Genomic DNA, 19,278 nt, shown 5'->3' with positions numbered 1-19,278 from the left:
AATGTACGTTGCCATTCGACTAAATACAAACTTCTTTGGTATTTTCTTTCATCCTACCGCCCTCATTGAGGCATTTGCAATCTCTGGAGATGCAAGAGAGCATTTTTATTCATCTCAATCGTCCTCCAATGTTGTAGCATTCATGCTCAATTATTTTATGTACTTTACCTACAGATTATTTTCATTATCCACCTGCCTAACCGCCCTGCTTCACACACACAGAAAAAGTTTTCCTTTTGCCATGAAAACAGAGAGAGAGATTTACGAAATTGTCCTAATTGCCACATTCACTGAACAAGTCGCATAAACTTTTCCACCATACCCCCTCCGCATTTTGGCGGCACACAGGTAAGTAATCGCGCGAGGGGGATTTCCCTCGAAATAACAACACTTAATCCGCATAAGGTGGAGAGCTTATAAGGCGTCCAATCCAGCTCGACTTTTCAGCAAATATTGTCCCAACAAACATTATTGTACGCGCGCACCTTTTCCACGGTAATCATATTCAAATTTGTCGGTGGATGGTTGGATGAAAAAGTAACTTAATTCTTCTTGTAATACCTTCTTTAACTTTCCAAATAGTTAACACACACACCGTGTGATTGTTTTGCTTCTCAAATTAGCGCCTTCACTTTACAAAATACCTACGAAGGTGTGCTAACAAGCGGCGGCAGCAAAATGTATATATACTTAAAGCTCTTTTTTGTGTTACACATTGCTTCAAAGCTTTTTATACATACATAATAATTACCTTTGTAGGTAAGTTTAAGCAAAAAAAAAGTTTACTCAGTTTTAATGTCACAATTTTCACGCAAATAATACATAATAGAGGAGTGTGGGGCAAAAAACTCACTCAAGGCTTTAGAAAAAGCTCAAAAAATCTTAATTTCTCAGAGAAATAGTACAAAGAGTGTCTTTCTCAGAACATTCTGAACTATTTTACTGGAAAATATGTCATTTTGAGCTTTTCCTAAACCCCCTTGAACGACTTTTTTTTGCCTCAGTCATCCCTAATTATCCCAAGGATAAAAATTAAGGATTATAGTATTTTAAATAACGCACAAAAGAACGTGTAGAAGTGCATAAACGAAGAGTTTAATCCACCACAGAGAATTACTTTTGTGTATTCAGCTACTACATATATTGTAAGTTTTCCAACCCTATTTTCATTCCCCCCACCGATCCACTTCATTGTATGTGAACTTTTGCTCTATCTCCGTGACATATGTGAACCATCCTCCCCTCTTTTGGGAGCTCAACGGCTAACCCGTGAGCTTTTAATCCCCTTCGGTGGACTTTCAAAAACTTGAGGTCAACACAAAACACCTCGTGTGTGCTCATACAGCCACAATGGCTCTCATGTAGGTATTATTAATGGAAATTGAAATTTCTCGAGATTAGTGTTTGCCTTTCAAATAGTAATTTCACTCTGTGTGTGGCAAACGTTCATGTAAAATCCCGAACCATATTCTGACTCTTTCCCTCCTCTTGGGGCTTTTCCATCACACACACACATAAATCGCCATGACTGCAGAGCTTTAGTTTTCCCATTTCCAATTGAGATTTTCCTCCCATGTGTTTTTTTTTTTTTGATAAACGGTACAATATTATATGTTAGAAGATTCTCGGAAAAAGGGAATTTTGTAGAGAGAAGGATCTAAGCGGAAAGTGCAAATTTGACTTCCACACAATTTGGCTCTTTTTGTATGAGAAGTGTCGAGGAAGAGCTCTCTTGAATTCCCTTGACCATATGAAGCTTTTACAGGAGCTTTGAGTACCAGCACATAGGGAAAACTTTGTGGGGTGGATTATTTCATCACAAAAGGGTTTATCCAATTAATAGGGGTTGACCAATTTATTTAATTTAACAAAAAAATAATTTATTGATTCTTTCATTTGAGCTTTTGGGCTATAAAAAGCTCCCTTTTAGTCACTAAAATATAAGGAGAAAATATTAATTAATAATGATAGAGTGGACAGAAAATTCCTTCAAGACGTTTAACCCCTTTACAGGAATTTTTAACTCCATTTTGCCCCATTTCAACTCAATTGAGTAATGAAAGTAGGTACTCATGCAACCTCCAACTTACATATTTTTCACCCCCTCATCCTCCTTAACTGAGAAAGGGTTACCCAGTAGGTTGAGAGGAAAAAAACGAAGGGAACGAAGCGGTTACAAAGAGACAAACAAAGTGAACATCAATTGAGAAGGGAGAAAACCTTATGAAAGCGGGAAAAGAAGGATCAAACTGCGGGGGTCGCGTGGAAGCAAGAAAAAAAATTAATTGAAATGAAATGCGAGAATTCCTGGCGTAGTATCTCTTTGTCAATTTTGAAATTTCATCGAATTGTCCCTCGTAATCTTTTAATGAGGAAAATTAATTATCTCTGACGAGCTTTCTCCAATGTCATCATGCTTGGTCGTGTTCAATTTACCATATCAATGTTATTTGCCATGGTTGTGCGGGAGCATAGATGGGGAATGCTGTTGGATTGTGAGCATTGGTGTGGGAAAAACGTCTATTTTTGCGAGGTGTCCATTTTCCTTTGACAACCCCACTTGAGGAGGGCGCAGAAGAGAACTTTCAGCTTATGGGAAAAAGCTCAAATGGTGGAAGAAAATATTCTTCGCTCCGATTGAAATGAAATCACTTCACCAGACAGATGTCACATCATTTTTCCCCACGTATAGATGGTACGTTATACAAAGTAAAAAGGAACCTCACCCGGATTAGAGTCGTCGCCGCAATTTGCGTCTTTCTCCTACCACCCACTCACCCACAAAAGCTTCCTGCCACGAGAGTAAAAGCTCCACCAAGTATTTGAGGAGAGAATCACCCCCAAAAATATAAATGGGGTGAGTAATTTACGACAATAATTCGATTAGATTGTGCCAAAAACAAATGATGGGTGAAAAATGCGGAGGAAGTATTGCAGGAAATGTGACGGAAGTGATGAGGAACGACGTTAAAGTTCATGCAGCCGCAGAGCTTTAAGACTTCCCACCCACCCACACACAGTATATAAGAAATGCCGCCACGTCACTCAAGAACTTCTCGGAGCGAAGAGAAATATTATGACAATCGAAATACCTCCACATGTCACCTCTGGCTTCCCTATAAATCATTATCTCCATCATACGTATACTCCACTTATCCCGCCATAAACAACGAAAAAAGCTCTACCACTCCTTCAGGAAAAATGTGCATTAAACTTTTAACTAGATATCCTCCTTTCATCTGGATGGTTGTGCTTTTTTGCGCTTGAAATACCAATGAGATAAATTTAAACTTTTCGTCTAAAGACTTTCTGTGGTTGAAAATATAATTAAACGTATTTTTTAAAAAAAAAAAAAAGTTTTCAAAAAGCTCATCAAACTTAGTTTTTGAACTTTTTTGAAAAGGTTTAAATGGCGATAGATTTTCTTTTGTGTTTTTAAAGGTTAAAACTTTTTTTTAAAGTTTATGAAGTGATTAATCATATAAAAATACTTCTAATGAATTTAGATTTTTTTGTATCTAAATAAATTAGGAGATTAATTCGAAAATTAGCTATCCAAAAATCCTTCAAAGAGCTCCCCAAAGAGCTTTAATCTTAATCTTGAAATTAAAATGCAATTTTCTCAAAATATTGGACAATAAAAATGAAATAAATCACTCAAACCGACGTAGACGAATATAAAATCTTGCACGAATTGTTTTGGAAGCAAGAGAGGAGATTAAAATTGAATTGAAACAGCCACAAGTTGCATGGAATGATTTCTTGCGCTGTGGTCGAAGCCACAGAAAGTAAACTGAGGGGTTTGCCATTAGTGCCACTAGAGAATCGCCCCTATATATTTTTGGGAATTTGGGGATGGAGGGTGGTTCAACCATTTGATATATATGGTATCACTTTTTGGTTTTTTGGCTCTCGCACGTACCACAGAGAGTATACCACCTTCAGGTCTGAGCATAAAACAAAATCCCATGGAGGACGCTGACGTGTAAAAAAGCTCCCAGTCGAACGTTTATTTTCGAAATATAAATCATAAAGTTTGACACAATTCCCCATTAAAACTGTCCGATCTATTATATATTGGCCCACGCTATATAACGCATGAAATATGTATTATATAGAATTATAGTTTAGCACAAGCTGCACAGACACCGCAAAAATATTCTTTTGATATCAAACTTCTTCATACAACATAAATTGATATATTGTGAAACATCTTAGAAGATTTTGTTGTATATACAACATCTTCTCCCAGAAAGCAAATAATTGATTTCATTAAGAATTTATAAGTAAGTCTACACTATTATATCGTTAAGTATTACCGCCTAATTATAAAATGACTCCCCTGATATTCTCTCTTGGAGAAATTTTCGCGAATACACTGCATTATAAATCTCTCAGCAATTTGGAACTATTTTACACATTCACTATTGCACGGTTATCTCACCCTTATACGTTGTATAATTAATTGCATTAAAATCTAATGGAGTGGTTTTGCTGTTCGTAATCAGCATAATCATACCAACTGAATTGCATAAGTTCCAACTTTCAACATGATATTAATTACCTAAACATTCCGCATGAAGATCTAAAAGATTTATAATGCAAAACTTTCTAGGCAATTTCAGGAGCGCTCCATCTCATTATATATGTAGGGGAGCTTTTTTTCCCTGATGTATAACCCAAGTATGTATAACGTCTGAGTGGCTGATGCCTTTGGATGAAACACTGACTGAACCCCTTTGTGGTGGGTTTCAACCGTAAAATTCATCTAAAAGAGCAGCATATATAGAAACAGAGTTGAATGACAGATTAAACGTAGAAGGTTAAGGAGTTTTTTGAGATGTTTTCAAAAGCTCATAGGAAATATCAAAAATCATTCACAGTTTTTTTTTCCATAATTCATAATTCTAAAGAATACAATTAAAACTTTCGGAAAATAAAATTGAACTCTTGGAATTAAAAATCGTACAAAAATGTGAAAAACACTTTAAAATTCATTTAAAAAAAATGATTCGGACACAATTAGACAAAAAACTTCCCATTAGTTCAGCAATAATGACAATAAAGGATTTAAAAAAATGTTTTAAAATCAATTTTATTGAAAAACAAATCAATTTAAAAGAAGAGCCTGAGAGTGTAAAAAAAATCTAAAATCTTTATCTTTATCTATATAAATCATCAACTCTACTGTGTGCAGTAGAAAGCACGGGGAATGTGTTGCTTCAAGCTTAGTTGCATGAGTTTGCTGACAGGCTAAAATGTGTAGCGATATTTTTTTTTTTTCGTGGGAAGCCTTTTTTGAATGGAGGTTTGGGGTTGACTCTTCAATCGAAGCCTTCCCCCAGGTAAACATTGAAGAGCTTCCGAAGGGGACTGAAGGTCCACACCACACACATATTATGCCTGGTGGATGGAAAATAAGCTTCAAGTTTCGACGGGGCGATAAAAAAAAGTTGAATGAATCCTCAGTATCGTACTCTGTTTAACAAAATTCACGGAATGGGGTGTTAAAGGATTTTCCACAGGGATGGATGATGTGTAAAATTCACAAACCATCCCCTATTTGGTCTGCTTTTTTTTCCCCATGTCTCGTGAACACCTCAAAGTTCCACAGGGAAGCGTATAAAAATGTGCGTGTGTGCAGAAAAATTGCCCCCACCAAAAATTTAGATGTGTGGCCCTCATTTCCATAACTTTCCATGTATATTTTTGCATATATTTCAAGTAAATATCTATTATTAAACAAACCCACCGCCCTCCTTCTTTTTGCCATGTATTAATATTCACCCACAAGGGTAAAATATCAAACATATCGCATATGTGTGCGTGGGAGACAATTGAGAAAAATTACCAGCATACATGGGGGGGAAAGGAACATTCATTATAAATTATAGCAATGATCGGCATCATGCCAACAAAGAGCAATTTTTCACCAACTACCATCTCTTTTAGCTTTTGCTTTCTATTGCGCTCATTTGACGCACTAACCAAGCAAAGAAAAGCTCTTTTTTTGCCGCCTTATTTGTTTTTTTTCTGCTTCTTATTTTCTTTCATTCAATTTATTTGATATGTAATAAAAAGTTATTTGCTGAAAGCTCTTATTTTCATTTTTTCTCATTCTTTTTTAGCTCTTTAAGTTGATTTTTTGAGCATTCAATTTCTGCGTCAACTGCAGACTTTATTCGTATTAATCTATCCAGGAAAACAGCATAAAACCCAGATGATTAATTATGAAAAATATTTATTCAAGAAATACTTTTATTTTCCTCAATTAAATAGAAACAAAATAGTGAGAGGAGAAAAAAACATAAAACTACATCAAATGAAAGCTCCAAAAAAATGCCAAATGAATCTCATAAAATATGCCATAAAGGATTATAAATGAATTTATGTGGTTTTGCATATTTAAGCAACAATAATGGAATTTTGTCCTTGGTCCAGCTGGGCCTCAGCACATACTCCATAGAGAAATTCTTCTCTAATTGCATTTGGGCTCTCTTGTTTCATTCTCCTTTCAAGCGAAGCATTTTTGTTTTCCCAAAAGCTCTTTTTGAATATTTTTTCAGCTGCTAAATCTCTGGGATTTTCATGCAAAATAAAGTCTTTTAGAAGCTTTTTTTCTGATCAATATTATCTGAATAGAGCGTGAAAAATCCTGTGAGTTTTTATTTAAGCTTTTTGAGGGGGAAATTCTCTGCAAGTTTTGTTCGGAAAATTCATTTTTGGATTATGGAGATTTAAATGATTTTTCCTGATGTTCAAAATTTATTTTTCCACCCTTTCTTTGACTTTCATTTGCCCGTCAACATTCCATTTCCGAATTGAGTACAAATTGCAATGAAAATCAGTGAAAATTTCATCAAAAAAATTAGAGCAAAAGTCGAATGTGTTGAAAGTTCTTTTTTTTTGGGAGGCGCTCAAAACTCATGCCGCGAGTGAAAATGTACAATATGAGGTGTGTGTGTGTGTGTCGGCAAGAAGTTCAATTGCAAGTAAGAAAAGTTAAGTCAGTATATCATGATTTTGCTCTATTCACCTCCGAAATCCCTCAAGCAACGTGCCGAGCATGGACGTGTTTCTTCCTTTTGCGCCTTTCTTCGGTATGTCTTGGAAAATCACGGTGATGCGTCAAACAGACGGTTCTTATATTTAAAAAGTTTTCACACTTTTCTCCTTCTGTGCGCCAATATCAACTTTGTACATTCCATTATTATTTTTCCACACCCCTGAATCCCTTTGGCAACCCACCCCCATCCCGCACACAGTGTACATGTTGCGAGGGTCGCGCAGAATGGAAACCCGTGGGGGTTGGAGAACTAGATAAAATACGACGTGTTTGTGCTTTGGGGGGGTGGAAGAAAGTTTTCTTCTTGTGATGCCCAGTCACACGAGAAATATCTCTGTGAGAAGGAAGACTGTGCAAATTTCATTAGAAGCTACATCCGATGAGCGCACCCAACAAGACAGGTATACACACAAAAGTTGGAAAGTTTTCTTAATGCAAGATTTCAATACCCTGTCATTTGCTCCTGTATGGCGGAGGAACGGAGACTCCTCGCCTGGCCCGAAAAGGATCTCCGCCAGGATCTCTCCTTCGAGGAATTTTCTTCATTTCACGGCACAAAAACGAACGATATTTCAACTTTGGCCAAAACTATAAATGCAGAAACGTGATTTCCTCGAAACGAAACTTTTTCATATGTATGTATACAAAAGCCCACACACAACATAGGGGCATCCACTAATTCCAACTTTATCCCACCCACAATGGTGAATTAGCAGGAACACCGCATGTGTAAATTGACTGATAACAATTGACTCCATGCCACACTTTCAGTGTGGAATGAAAAGGGATTTTCTCGTGCTTTTTTTGCACTGTCATGGGAGCTTTTACGGCGATTGCCTCTTTAAATTGATTTTACACCTCTTAAAAGTAAGTTTTGTGGGTGTTAAAGGTTAATCCTTTAAATTAATTTCTATTTTCATGCTCTGACATTTAGCCTTTTCACCTTTATGGGGCTAATCAAAGAATTATTCTTAAACTTTTATCGAATATTTATTGATTTATTGGCGAAAAAAGCTTTTAAAGCTTCTCTTTAAGACACAAATAAGAAAGAAATAATTTAATCAGAGCCGATTGTTACTTTATATTTCTTTGTGAGAAAATCAATACATATAAATATAATACAAATTCATGCTATATATTTGGGAACAATGCTGTTCAAATGGATGGAATACAAAATTTCGCAGTCAGTTGGGTGAGAGATTTAAAACATTGTGTGAGGGAAAAATGGAATGAGGTATATAAAACAAATAAAAGTGAAATGGAAAAGTTTCGGCAAACTTTTAATTGATTAGCTTTCTCTTTCCTCATACCACCCCCATGTCATACTCAATTTTCCGCAGTGACTTACATTCAAATAAATATCGCATATTTATGTTAAGGGCGAAAAATTTATGAGCTTTATGTCATCCCTTTCCGCTTATGCTTTTCTTACGCGCGCGTGGAGCTTTTGCGCGGGAACTTCACGTCCTGCGGAAAATTGGAAAAACTCTCTCAAAAATATTAAATTCTCAACTTGAACTTCGAAACTCTATTTACTGTGACTCAACCAAATTACTGTTGTGACCCCTAAACCCTCTAAATTTATTTCTCAAAAAGTAAAGACCCACGGATTAGGTTGAAGGTTAAATCCCTCCTACACAAGTCAAAGAAGTGGAAGTATCAAGAAGTAACGTTGTGTTTTTAATCTGTTCATCACGTAAATTGCATTTGTGGTAAAAGGAGCTGTGTGGTGGAAGTAAAATGTTGCACAAGTTCGAGCTCTTCTCAATCCCACTGCAAGAGTGCATTAATCCATGAATTAGAATCGTGATTGCAATGTCGCGCAAAGAGAGCTTTTCCATTTAATTTTGCTTGGATTTTAATGGCTCACATACAGAATTTACTGAATTTATCAGAATTGATTAAAGTTTGATTAAGATTAGATGCTGCTGATAATCTCATCAACTACTTTGTTATATATTTAAACCCGCATATACTGAGTGAGTAGTGTTACCTACCTCTAGGGATTTCACCGGGCTGCGGGTTTAGGATGATTTTTTTTGCTAAGATTTTTCGGCAGTACAAGAAAATATAAAAATCGGAAATTAGAATAGACTATGTAATTTAAGAAGTTTCGATTTTCTTTAGCAAAAGGAAAATCGTCTTAAGTCTGAGCTGAGTTTTTCTAAACCAGATAGGCTTCTTTAAGCTAGACTACAGTTTTCTTTAAACTAGGTTCAAGTTTCTAAAGTCAGTCCTAATATTTTAAAGCAAAGTCTTTGTTGTAAACTACAGTTGAGTTTTTTTTATGGTCAGGCTTTTAAGGTTAGATCAGGCTGAACTGAATCTGAATGCGTATTAAAAGTCTAACCTAAAGGAAGTAAGAAAAATAGGCCTGGTCTTAGAAACGGCTTAGCTTTGTTTCTTAAGTCACAATTTACCTTACAATTGTTGAAGATGAAGCTTTATAGTTTTCATAGTTAGGCTAGGACTAACAGTCAGGCTAGGTCTAGGATGCACTTAACAATACCTCAGCATGATCTCGATTAAAAAACTTGATATTAAAACTGAAGCCTGGTTTAAGTAAACTTAAGCTTGGCTTAAAAAAAAACCAAGCCGATCCCTTATGCTAAAAAAGTTCGCGAAAACTACGAAATTTACAAACAAAAACTGACTTGTGTAATTTTTTTTTAATTAAACCTAAAATAGTAAATTCAATTCGAAGCGTGCTAAATTCAACCTTAAAAATGACTTACAGCCTGTTTTCATCCCTTAAAAACTTAAAAAGAATATATTTATTTTTAATTCAAGCCTATAATGGACAAAAAGTAGTCTGCTGAAGCTGAAAAGTAGTAAATTCAACATAAAACGTGTTAAATTCAAAACTAAAAGTATTATTTAATAGTTAAATAATAGTAGTTTTTAATTAAAGCCTAAAAAGGTATAAAATTAAAACCTAAATAGTAGTAAATTCAAGTTGAAAAGGACTAACTTTTTCCGATTTTTAGGAATCGATGTTTATTAGCGTTAAAAATATTTAAATCTTCGTTCTATTGATTGCCTTAATATCCACAATATTCGTCAAATATCACCTCTTGTTATTTATTTATTCCATTTCTGAAATAGAAAATTCATTTCCTCCAAATTAACTCTTTCATGTGTTTCGTACTTTAGTTTATGCAATAAAAAAAAACTTTTGTTATATAAGTGTAGAAAAAGCTCCTTTGTGAAGTATTTTTTTTTATTTAAATTCCAAAAGCTTTTGCTGTTTGACTAGGAAAAACTCTGTGCTTTGTATTTGAGTAAAAAATTCATGAACGACTAAATATTTCTGAATTCTTTTTTGCAAAAAACTTTAGGGAATTTCATGAGAAAGAGAATAAGTAATTAAAGCTTCTCGGTAACTACATAGAAACATATAAGAAGTTCCTTATTGTTACGTCTGAAAGTTTGCATAAAAGAGAAATTTCGTAATTTCAGGCATGTTATTCATTCACGTGTCATGAAGAAAATAAGAAAAAATCAAGTTCTAAAGGGAGAATAAAATGCTTTTATGTTAGAATTTTATTCTTTATGAATTTTCTATTGAATTTTAAAGGGCAAAAAATGAAGGAATAAAATGTAATTTTGTCTTTTATTTGATGGGATAACATCCCTGTGGAACATCCCTCTCATGTTTCTGGGAAAACTGTGTGTGTTTGTGTGGAAAAATGAATTTTCTGGAAGCCACGACGAGGGGGGATTGGAACAAATTGTGTGTGGTGGACCTTTTTTGCTTACACGGGGGTCAAGTTCTGCAGCCCAGCACGTGCCGCAGGATGAGGTGGGAAAATTAACACAGTGAAAAGGGATATGTTTTGGGGGTTGGTGGTACTGCTGAGGGTGTGGGAGGAACCCACATCACATGGCGGTATCCAATTTCATATACACGACCCCATTCGTGAATTAATTGCTTTTCCAAGTGACTGATTTATTAGAAAATATTGCACGGAATCCCAACTCTTATGGGCTCTCCTCTAAAAACCCTTTCGTGTTTATGTGGCTTTTTCCTCGCACAATTTGGACCATTTTCCCAAAACTACATACATAGATATGGTCTGGTGGTCACCCTTTGCTTTCCATCCTCCTCTAAAATATTTTGAATTTTTCATTCATATATCCTTCGAAAGCTCGCCGTTTTTGCGCGGCTTGGAAAGTAAAATAAAATTTGTATATAGGGAAACTTTTAACAAGACATCGCCTTTCTTCCTGCCGCGTCGCAACAAATCCAATTTTGTGACTTTTTTTTCTTTTCCCAAAAGCACGCAGATAATTCACTGACAAAAAATGTTTTTCAAAGCTCACAAAATTCCCCCACCACCCCTCACCGAAAGATTTTCCTAATGACGCAAAATCTGTGGTGTTAGGAGTACTTTCTTCTCCGCATGAAAATGGATGAGAAGCCGGAGGAGGAAAATGTGTGAAAATTGATAAATATAGGCATCATTCGTGGCAGAGAGAATAAATTTTCCTTCAACCCCCTCTCCTCCTAAAGTAAAAGGGTTCATATGTTCCCCAACCACTTTTAGGGGTTCACACACACACCCACAAAAAAATCTCCCAAAGACATATTGTATAGCTGAAGAGATGGGAAATGAAGAATAATTGCGATAATGGGTTGGGTTATTATTCACGGATTCACGTTGTGTCTTCCCCATCAGTCTCTCTCCTAGTACCTACCTACTGAACTTCGTCCCCACCGCACATGAACTTCTTCCGCATAAGGATGAAAAAGCTCTCGTAAATTGAGCTACGACAGGGTGACGAAATGCTATTTAATTTGGTCAAATTTTGGTTCATGAACTCAAGAGCTTGAGCTTTTTCTTCATTTTCAAAAGCTCATTTTTTCCCCTATTTTTATGTAGATTTTCCTGTTGAAAGAGTACGAGGGAGAGAGTCCTGTTTGCTTTTATTACAACCCCGGCAATCTCTGTGTACAAACTATTCGATTTGCGTGAAGGTATAAGGTGTGAAAGGACGAGGAAAAAAAAAGAGAACCCTAAAATACCCTCATCAGAAGGTGTAAAAGCTGCCAAAAAAGAGAGAAGAAAAAAAGATCAATAGACGATACATATAGGGGTAACTGGGGTAAAATGGTGAATTTGAAAAAAAAATAAAAATTAATAACTCAAAAAGTAGTGGGTGCTAATCTGTCCAATTTTGTCAGTAGTTGCACTTCATACCCCTGCATAAACCTAGAAAATTTCATAATAATTATGTAATCCAATATTTTGGCTTTTATTTGAAAAACAAATATTTTTCGAACCCTCAAAGTTACTCTGACCACTCAACTACAAATTCAGTTTTGGCGAAATTCTCTGGAACTTTTTTGATCCAAATGCATTTTTAGACAGAGTAACTTTTGCTAAACACGAATCTAATCTGAATTTTCCGAAAAAATTTTCCGAGTTTTCCCGTAAAACACTGATAGTAAAAAGTACCGCTTGGGGCAAAATGGTGAATTTGGTGTTTTTTTTTAAATAACTTTTTAAATCAAAAAAAAAATAGTTTCCCTTAATTATTATAACTATATTATAAACAATTTGGGATGTTTAATCACTTACTATTACCAATTTTTATAAACTAAAAAAATAAAAAAGGCAATTTCTTAAATTTAACGTTATTTTATTTTTTGTATTTTTTTTTATTAAAAAAAAGTTTTAATTGGTACACAAATCTCTCATTCTCAATAGATATTATAGTGCTTTGCTAAAATAATTTCATTAAATTAAGATTAGCGAACAAAAAACGCAATTTACCGTTTTACCCCAGGATTTTTGGAATAGGCAAATTTGGAAGGGTTTGGAAAATGGCCTGAAAAAGCATTTTCCCGTTGAGATAGAGAAAAATCGTCTGAGACAAAGTTGTAGCCCGGAAAATTTCCTATAAGATAGTTCTCATGGGAAATCTCAAATATTTCCATGGAACTCAGGAAAAATTATTTCCCAAAAATTCACCAAATTACCCCAGTTTCCTCTACATATAACAAGTGTTTCTACACTAAAAAAAATAATCCAAAAGCGTGGTAAATTTCACCAAAGCTCTCATAGCTGTAAATTAGTTTTTGAAAAATTATTAAATCATTTAAAGAAAAAATATATTCACAGAAATGAAATTTGATGATTTTTTCTTAGTTGGTTATTTAACACATTAAAGATACCTAAATATAATACTAGGAAATTTATTATTATGCGACATGGTACTGTAGAAAAAAAATTACCCGTCGGATCTATAAGTACAATTTTCATGGATTTCTTAAAATTTTGAAAAAAACTAGGGGAGACTAGGGCTAATAAAGAAAAAAAAAGAGTTTAGAAAAAGATCTAAAAGTTTTTTTTCGTTATTGCCCAAAAACATGGAATATATATTTTAAAAAAATTACCTGATAAACTTTCTTTTACAGGTGATAATCACCTGCTAATCATTAAGTAGGAATTAAACTCATTATCTTGACCGCTCAGAAAATTAGGGATTTGTACGTTATGTGATTTAAAAGAATGACATCAAGATTTCTCTCATTATCTCAAGAAATATTAATATATGATTTAAATCGTTTTAAGACAATTTAATAAGACTCAATTCAAAGAGGATTTTTACTTTTCATTAAAATCAATTTATTCCATCACTTGAACGCCAATTTGCAATATTTTTAATAACAATCATCATTTACAATTTACAGAAAATCTCTTTTTAATTTTAATTCGAACTAAATTTTTTTTAAAGTTTAGTTTCTAATAAAAAAAATAGTTATCCGAGTTTACCAAAAAATATGAAAATTAATTAATTTTCAGTTATTTCTTCAAGAAAAATATTTGTAGGAAATAGATTTAAAAAAAAAAAATTCAAAACTCCTCACCTAAACCACAATACCCCATTCCCCCCTATGCTGTTCTCTTAAAATTAAAAGACATCTTATTCAAGCTTGAAAAATTATTTATTTTCATTAAAATCTTTTTTTTTTTTTATAAAAGAATGTTCATTCACTTCTTGAGAGATCCAAGACGCGATGGATCCTGGCTGGGATAGTGTACTGTTCCTGCATCAATGGGGGGCACGTGGTGCTCCATGATGGGTGCTGCAACGGAAGTTGTAGCCGGAAGCGACATCCCAGCTGTGGCGGGAACATGAACTGGCTGGAAGGGAGCCCCTGAGCTGTACATGGGCGGCAGTGGGGCCCCAGGGATGACTCCAGGCGGCAATTGATGCAGCTTCATCCCCGCCGGGAGAACCGTCATGTCGGCTACTTGGAGATTGAAGTAATCCGTGGGATTGGGCGGTAGTGGGAGCGTTGACGGTAGCCCAGGGACGGGTTCGTAGTTGCGCTGGAGACGTGGCATGCTTGGGACGTACTGCTTAGCCTGCGAATGAGCCCACTTGATGGTTAACCTCCGTCCGCCCAGGACGAGCTTATTGAAGGTCTTCTCAGCCGCCAATTCCGCGGCACTGCGCTTTGTGTACTGCACAAAGGCACATTGCTGCCGTGGGAGGACTGTGATTGTCCTTATCTCCCCATAATGGTAGAAATGATCCTTTATATCCGTCTCCGTGATATGCTCCCCAATGTTGCCCACATAGAGCGTCGTTATGCTCTTATCCTCCGGCGGATCCAGCGTCGGTAGACTCGCTGCACGCTTCATAATCTTATCAGCTACAGGATCATTAACTCCGTAATATCTGTCCTTGATATTCTGCTCCGAAAGGGGATCATCGGGTTCATTGGGCTTATCATGCCTGTATGGGCACTCCTCGCCTCTTTTGCACTCCCCCTTCACCCAGAAAGAACAAATATGGGGGCGATTGCGCTTGTAGTAGGGCGACGTCCGTGCCAACTTGGCCAGCATATCACTGGCAGCAATGGATTTCCCCACAGCTCCCGCCGGAGACGTTCCATCGGTGTTCTTGAGCTGATTATCAATATTCTGGATGTAGTACTCCTTATTCACATCACTCTGCGGTAGATCATCCTGAATCTTTAGCGCTGCATCGCGAACTTGCGTCGGAAGCCCATATTCAAGGTCCAACAAACACGTCTGGCAGACATTCTTCAGCTTACTGCACGTCTGGCAGATTTCGGTCTTCTTGAAGCGCATCCTCGCACCAGGGCACCACCGGAAGATTGTAAAGGGGCGATTGCAGATCTTGCATTCCTTCCCGTAGCGTTCCTTTATCATCCGGACATAGGGATTGTCACCGAGGCAGGTTTGGCAGAGAATTGGGAACTCCGAATCTTCCCAATTTTGCCTATTGTACGTATTTGTCGTCTTTGACATCGCCATGGCTGCTTTGGGTCTTTTTCACTGCACTTGGGAGTCACGAATTCTGGGATTTTTACAATTTTTCACGTCCGTTCTCCACCCCTAAACTTTGTGTTTTGATTGTTCCGTGTCGCCCGTCGTACTTAACCTCACAAAATCTTCTTTCTCTTTTTTTTCTTCTTCTTTTCACTTTTCGGTAGAGAATAGACATAACCTCAATTTTTTTTCGAAAATGAAATAAAATTTAATCTCTCGCGAGAGAAAATCACGGGAAATTGGCGTGAAAATGAAGGAAAACATCTGCGAGAGGATAGAGAATGATGGTAAGAAAGCCCAGGAAGCCAATAAGCCACAATTCAATAGTAATTCTTATTCTTTTCAAAGAATTCTTCCAGAGTTTCCTCCGGGAGGGAGTGTCGAGTCATCAGCCGGAACCCAGCAAAGTATTCTCCTACACGGAACAAATTAATAAATTATCCGAAGGACTAGATGCCCTGGCCACAGAGCTACAGAGTCAGGTACGTGAGCAACATGGGGCTCTCCTGCAGCAGGCAAGTCATGCTGGGAAGCTAAATGGAACTCTGGAGACGGTTCATGGGCACATGATGAGCCTCGTAGCTGCAGCCAATCGCCTAAAGAACCACGTAAATGCCCCCTATGTGGTTCTGGAGAATAAAACCAAAGTCCTGGGGAGATTGCATGAGACAACACACATTCTCCGACAGGCAGGAATCTTCCTTCAGCTACACAAGAAACTCCTGGCCACGAAGGAATTTGAGAAGCAGGCAGTGATTTTTCACGAAATCGACTCTCTCATCCAGGATGAGGTGCTGAATAGTGTGAAGTTCCTCCGGGAGGAGATCACGCACGTTCAGAGCAATCGCCGGAAGTTGATTACCCTGGCGGACAAGGAGCTCAATACAGCGCTAAAAAATCTCAATGTGGACACAGTTCAGCGGAGTTTGCAGATCTTCTCGAACTTGCAGATCCTCCGGAAGTACATTGATGATCTCCTGGAGACTTTTATTGGGGACATTCGGCAATCAATTAAGGAATGCTTCACAGCTCCGGAAACAAAGATTCCCGGAACACGGGATGCCGAGCAGAGGGCTGCCGCAAAGGGTGGTGGAATGAAGGCTCCGGGAAAGGCACCAGCTCTCACGACTTCCCTGCACTTCCGCGCAAAGCTCTGGACGGCCCTGGAGTGGCTATTTACGGAGGAAATCTTCAACTACAGCTCCCAGATAAGATTCCTGCAGAAATGTGTGAGGAATAGTGGGCTAATGGATGCAGATATGGAGATTGAGGGGCACTGGTGGAAGGGATTGCAGGATCTCCTCAAGGTCTCATTCAGCAAGTGCCCACCACACATTGGGCAATGCCTCCAGCAGGGACTGCCCAAACTCGTGGCGGAGACAAAGAGTTTGTTCACAAAACTTCAAATTGAGTCGCCTTTTGAGTGAGTATTCTGCCATCCGGAAGCTTCCGGAACTTCTATTTGTTTGTCCAATATTTACACGGATTTCTAACCTAAGATATTCACATAAATTCAGTATACAATTTTGATTTTGTCTCATTCATCCCCATTGAATGTAATGGTAAAAATGTTAGGTTAGAAATAACTTCCTCCTTTTCAGGGAGGAGATTTATCAATCACTGGAAGCGGGTTTCCTGGAGAAATGCGGAAGTAATCTCAAGGCAACTATTGCCGCTGTTGATGTACCCACGGAAGACACAATTGATGCCCTAATCCGGGCTGCTTCCACGGAATTGGGTACAGCAATTGTGGATCAACGTCTCTGTGACATGGTAACCAATGTGGCGATTTCCTGCAATAGGGATGTGTGGAATAAACTCGAATCCAGCATAAAACTCGGCACGGATTCCAAGCAAATCGTTGACATTCCCAATACAGCCCAAATCCAGAACACAACCATTGCAAATCTCATCAGCTACCATGCTGATGCAGTTGGGAGGATGGTGGAGAACTTGGGGCAGACTTATGCCACGTCCGGGAGTGCCAAACGCCTCCTGGAGAACCTCCAAGTTGGGCAGAACTTGGTGCTGGCAATTCTGCAGCAAATCTTCGATTCTATTGCATCAGCTGTGCACGATATCATGATTTCCATGCACAGGGAGCCAGCACTCAATGTCAGCACCTCCAGCAGTGTCTCCTTGTACATGAAAGAGCTCCAGGAGTTCCTGACACGCGTCTGGGGGGCACACATTGGTCCTTTTGCTGACAAGGAAACAGTTGGGAAGTGTGGAAGGGAGCTGGCATGCCGGTGCATTGAACTCTTCATCCGGAACGTTGCCATCCTTCGGCCATTGTCACAAATTGGTCGGAATAAGATTCGTATTGATTGTCAGCATCTGGAAGTAGTGCTTGTGGGGATCATTGGTGACTTGGGAGCTCTGGGAAAGTCCTTCCGGGCAATTAGGGCATTCAACACCATCCTCACGCTGACCCCGAAAGAATTGTCTGAACATTCAATGGATCCGGACAATCCCATTCCCTCCTACATCCTTCTCCTCATGATGTTCAGCTTTGCCGGTGCAGATCTCACCAGCCCCAATGTTACAGCTGGATGGTCAAATGAGAAGCTAATGCAATGGCTTGATGGACATACATCCAACAGGGAGAGGTAAATTACCATTATTGAATTGCTTCCAAATCACATAACCTCAAATTTCTTTTTAGGCTTGAATTAATTTCCGGCGCCCTCCACAAGTACCGGAACACAGTGAGGCAGAAGAATATCACTCAATACGACCCGGTCTATCCACTAATTGCTTCAGGATTGGAGAAAGCACTCCAGAGTCTCTGATAAATCGGGAAATCCCAAAAGTGAGGTTATGTAGTGGGAAATTTCAAATTTCCCGCGTTCTTGTATTGTCAATAAAAGAGAAAGTAACCCAGTGGGGAATCTCGGCATGTTTTCGTAACGAGAATCTCGGTATTTCGGCATGATTTCTCGTTATAAGACAATACCGAGATCGTGCCGAGGCGATACCGAGAAATGTATGGATTTTTGAACCTGTGGGAAAAATTTTATATGAAATCTCGGCATCATTCTCGGTATACTCCCGGTGTATTCTCGGCATGATTCTCGGCATGAATCTCGGTATATTTTCGGCATGCAATTTAAATTTATATTCCTACCGTTAAGAAACGAAAAATAAAAAGCCAGGAAATTCATTTTTTTACTTTTTTTATTTAAAATAATGTTTTTAATTACATTCTTTACCCATTCCACCACTGGCTGGCCCTCCTTCGTCCAGTTTTTCCTTTGCTGCTTTACTGGAGACGGTCTCAGCAACCAATTCCTAAAAAGAAATATATAAAAAAAAATTAAAAATGCGTAAAAAATAGAAAAAAAAAACAAATTCCTGTTGACTCTTAGAAAAAATATCAACAAACATCCAGGAATTAAATTAATTATTGATTTAATTATTGTTTTATGAGATTTGAAGTTAAGTTTTTTTTGCAAAATTGAATGAAGTTTTTTTTTGTTCTGGGAGATGATTTCATTAATTTTTCTTTAATTATTATCGATTTATTAGATTTTTTATATCTAATTAAAATAAGAATCGAACTGATTTGAAAAGATTTTCCCATTGTTTTAATAAATGTAAATATTTTAATTTATATGCTTAAAACATAATATTTTTTGGACATTTTTTTTTGTATTGTCTGGTTTTTGACACTATTTTGCCATAAATTTATTGAAATGTTTTATCTAAAGACAATCTTTTTGATAATATTTTATATGTTCATTCATGTACTGTACAATCACAATATTCTAGCGAAAATACAAATTTTAACAATTTTTTTTATAGAAAACTAAAAAAAAAACTAAAGATATTTTTTTGAATAAAGGAAAAAAGTTTGTTTTTTTTTCTTTTACTGTTATTATGAAAATATTATTCAATGCACTT

At 37.1% G+C, this 19,278-nt stretch overlaps 3 protein-coding genes across 3 annotated transcripts in view; 1 reads left to right on the top strand and 2 right to left on the bottom strand.

Annotated features, from left to right (window-relative positions):
* The window catches only part of LOC129788167 (nose resistant to fluoxetine protein 6-like), a 54,235-nt gene that overhangs the window by 32,145 nt on the left and 2,812 nt on the right, over positions 1-19,278 (bottom strand). The window lies entirely within an intron of this gene.
* On the bottom strand, positions 14,000-15,493 carry LOC129788170 (pre-mRNA-splicing factor RBM22). The gene has a single exon (XM_055824217.1). The coding sequence runs from the start codon at positions 15,358-15,360 to the stop codon at positions 14,065-14,067; it is 1,296 nt and encodes a 431-aa protein (XP_055680192.1). The 5' UTR covers positions 15,361-15,493; the 3' UTR covers positions 14,000-14,064.
* LOC129788168 (conserved oligomeric Golgi complex subunit 5) lies at positions 15,528-18,254 on the top strand. The gene is made up of 4 exons (XM_055824215.1): positions 15,528-15,662; positions 15,724-16,798; positions 16,977-17,984; positions 18,041-18,254. Exons 1-4 carry the CDS (start codon positions 15,626-15,628, stop codon positions 18,165-18,167), a joined length of 2,247 nt encoding a protein of 748 aa, XP_055680190.1. The 5' UTR covers positions 15,528-15,625; the 3' UTR covers positions 18,168-18,254.

The sequence above is a fragment of the Lutzomyia longipalpis genome, chromosome 1, assembly GCF_024334085.1.
Source record: "Lutzomyia longipalpis isolate SR_M1_2022 chromosome 1, ASM2433408v1".
Lineage (NCBI taxonomy): Eukaryota > Metazoa > Arthropoda > Insecta > Diptera > Psychodidae > Lutzomyia > Lutzomyia longipalpis.
The sequence above is the reverse complement of the archived record's forward strand: the minus strand, read 5'-3'. Positions and strand labels throughout refer to the sequence as shown.

Excerpts from the sequence above, each read along its gene's own strand:
- LOC129788170 (XM_055824217.1), bottom strand. The coding sequence starts at position 15,360 with ATGGCGATGTCAAAGACGACAAATACGTACAATAGGCAAAATTGGGAA.
- LOC129788168 (XM_055824215.1), top strand. The coding sequence starts at position 15,626 with ATGAAGGAAAACATCTGCGAGAGGATAGAGAATGATG. Across the intron at positions 15,663-15,723 it reads CGAGAGGATAGAGAATGATG|AATTCTTCCAGAGTTTCCTC; the intron begins GTAAGAAAGCCC and ends TTCTTTTCAAAG. Across the intron at positions 16,799-16,976 it reads CAAATTGAGTCGCCTTTTGA|GGAGGAGATTTATCAATCAC; the intron begins GTGAGTATTCTG and ends CCTCCTTTTCAG.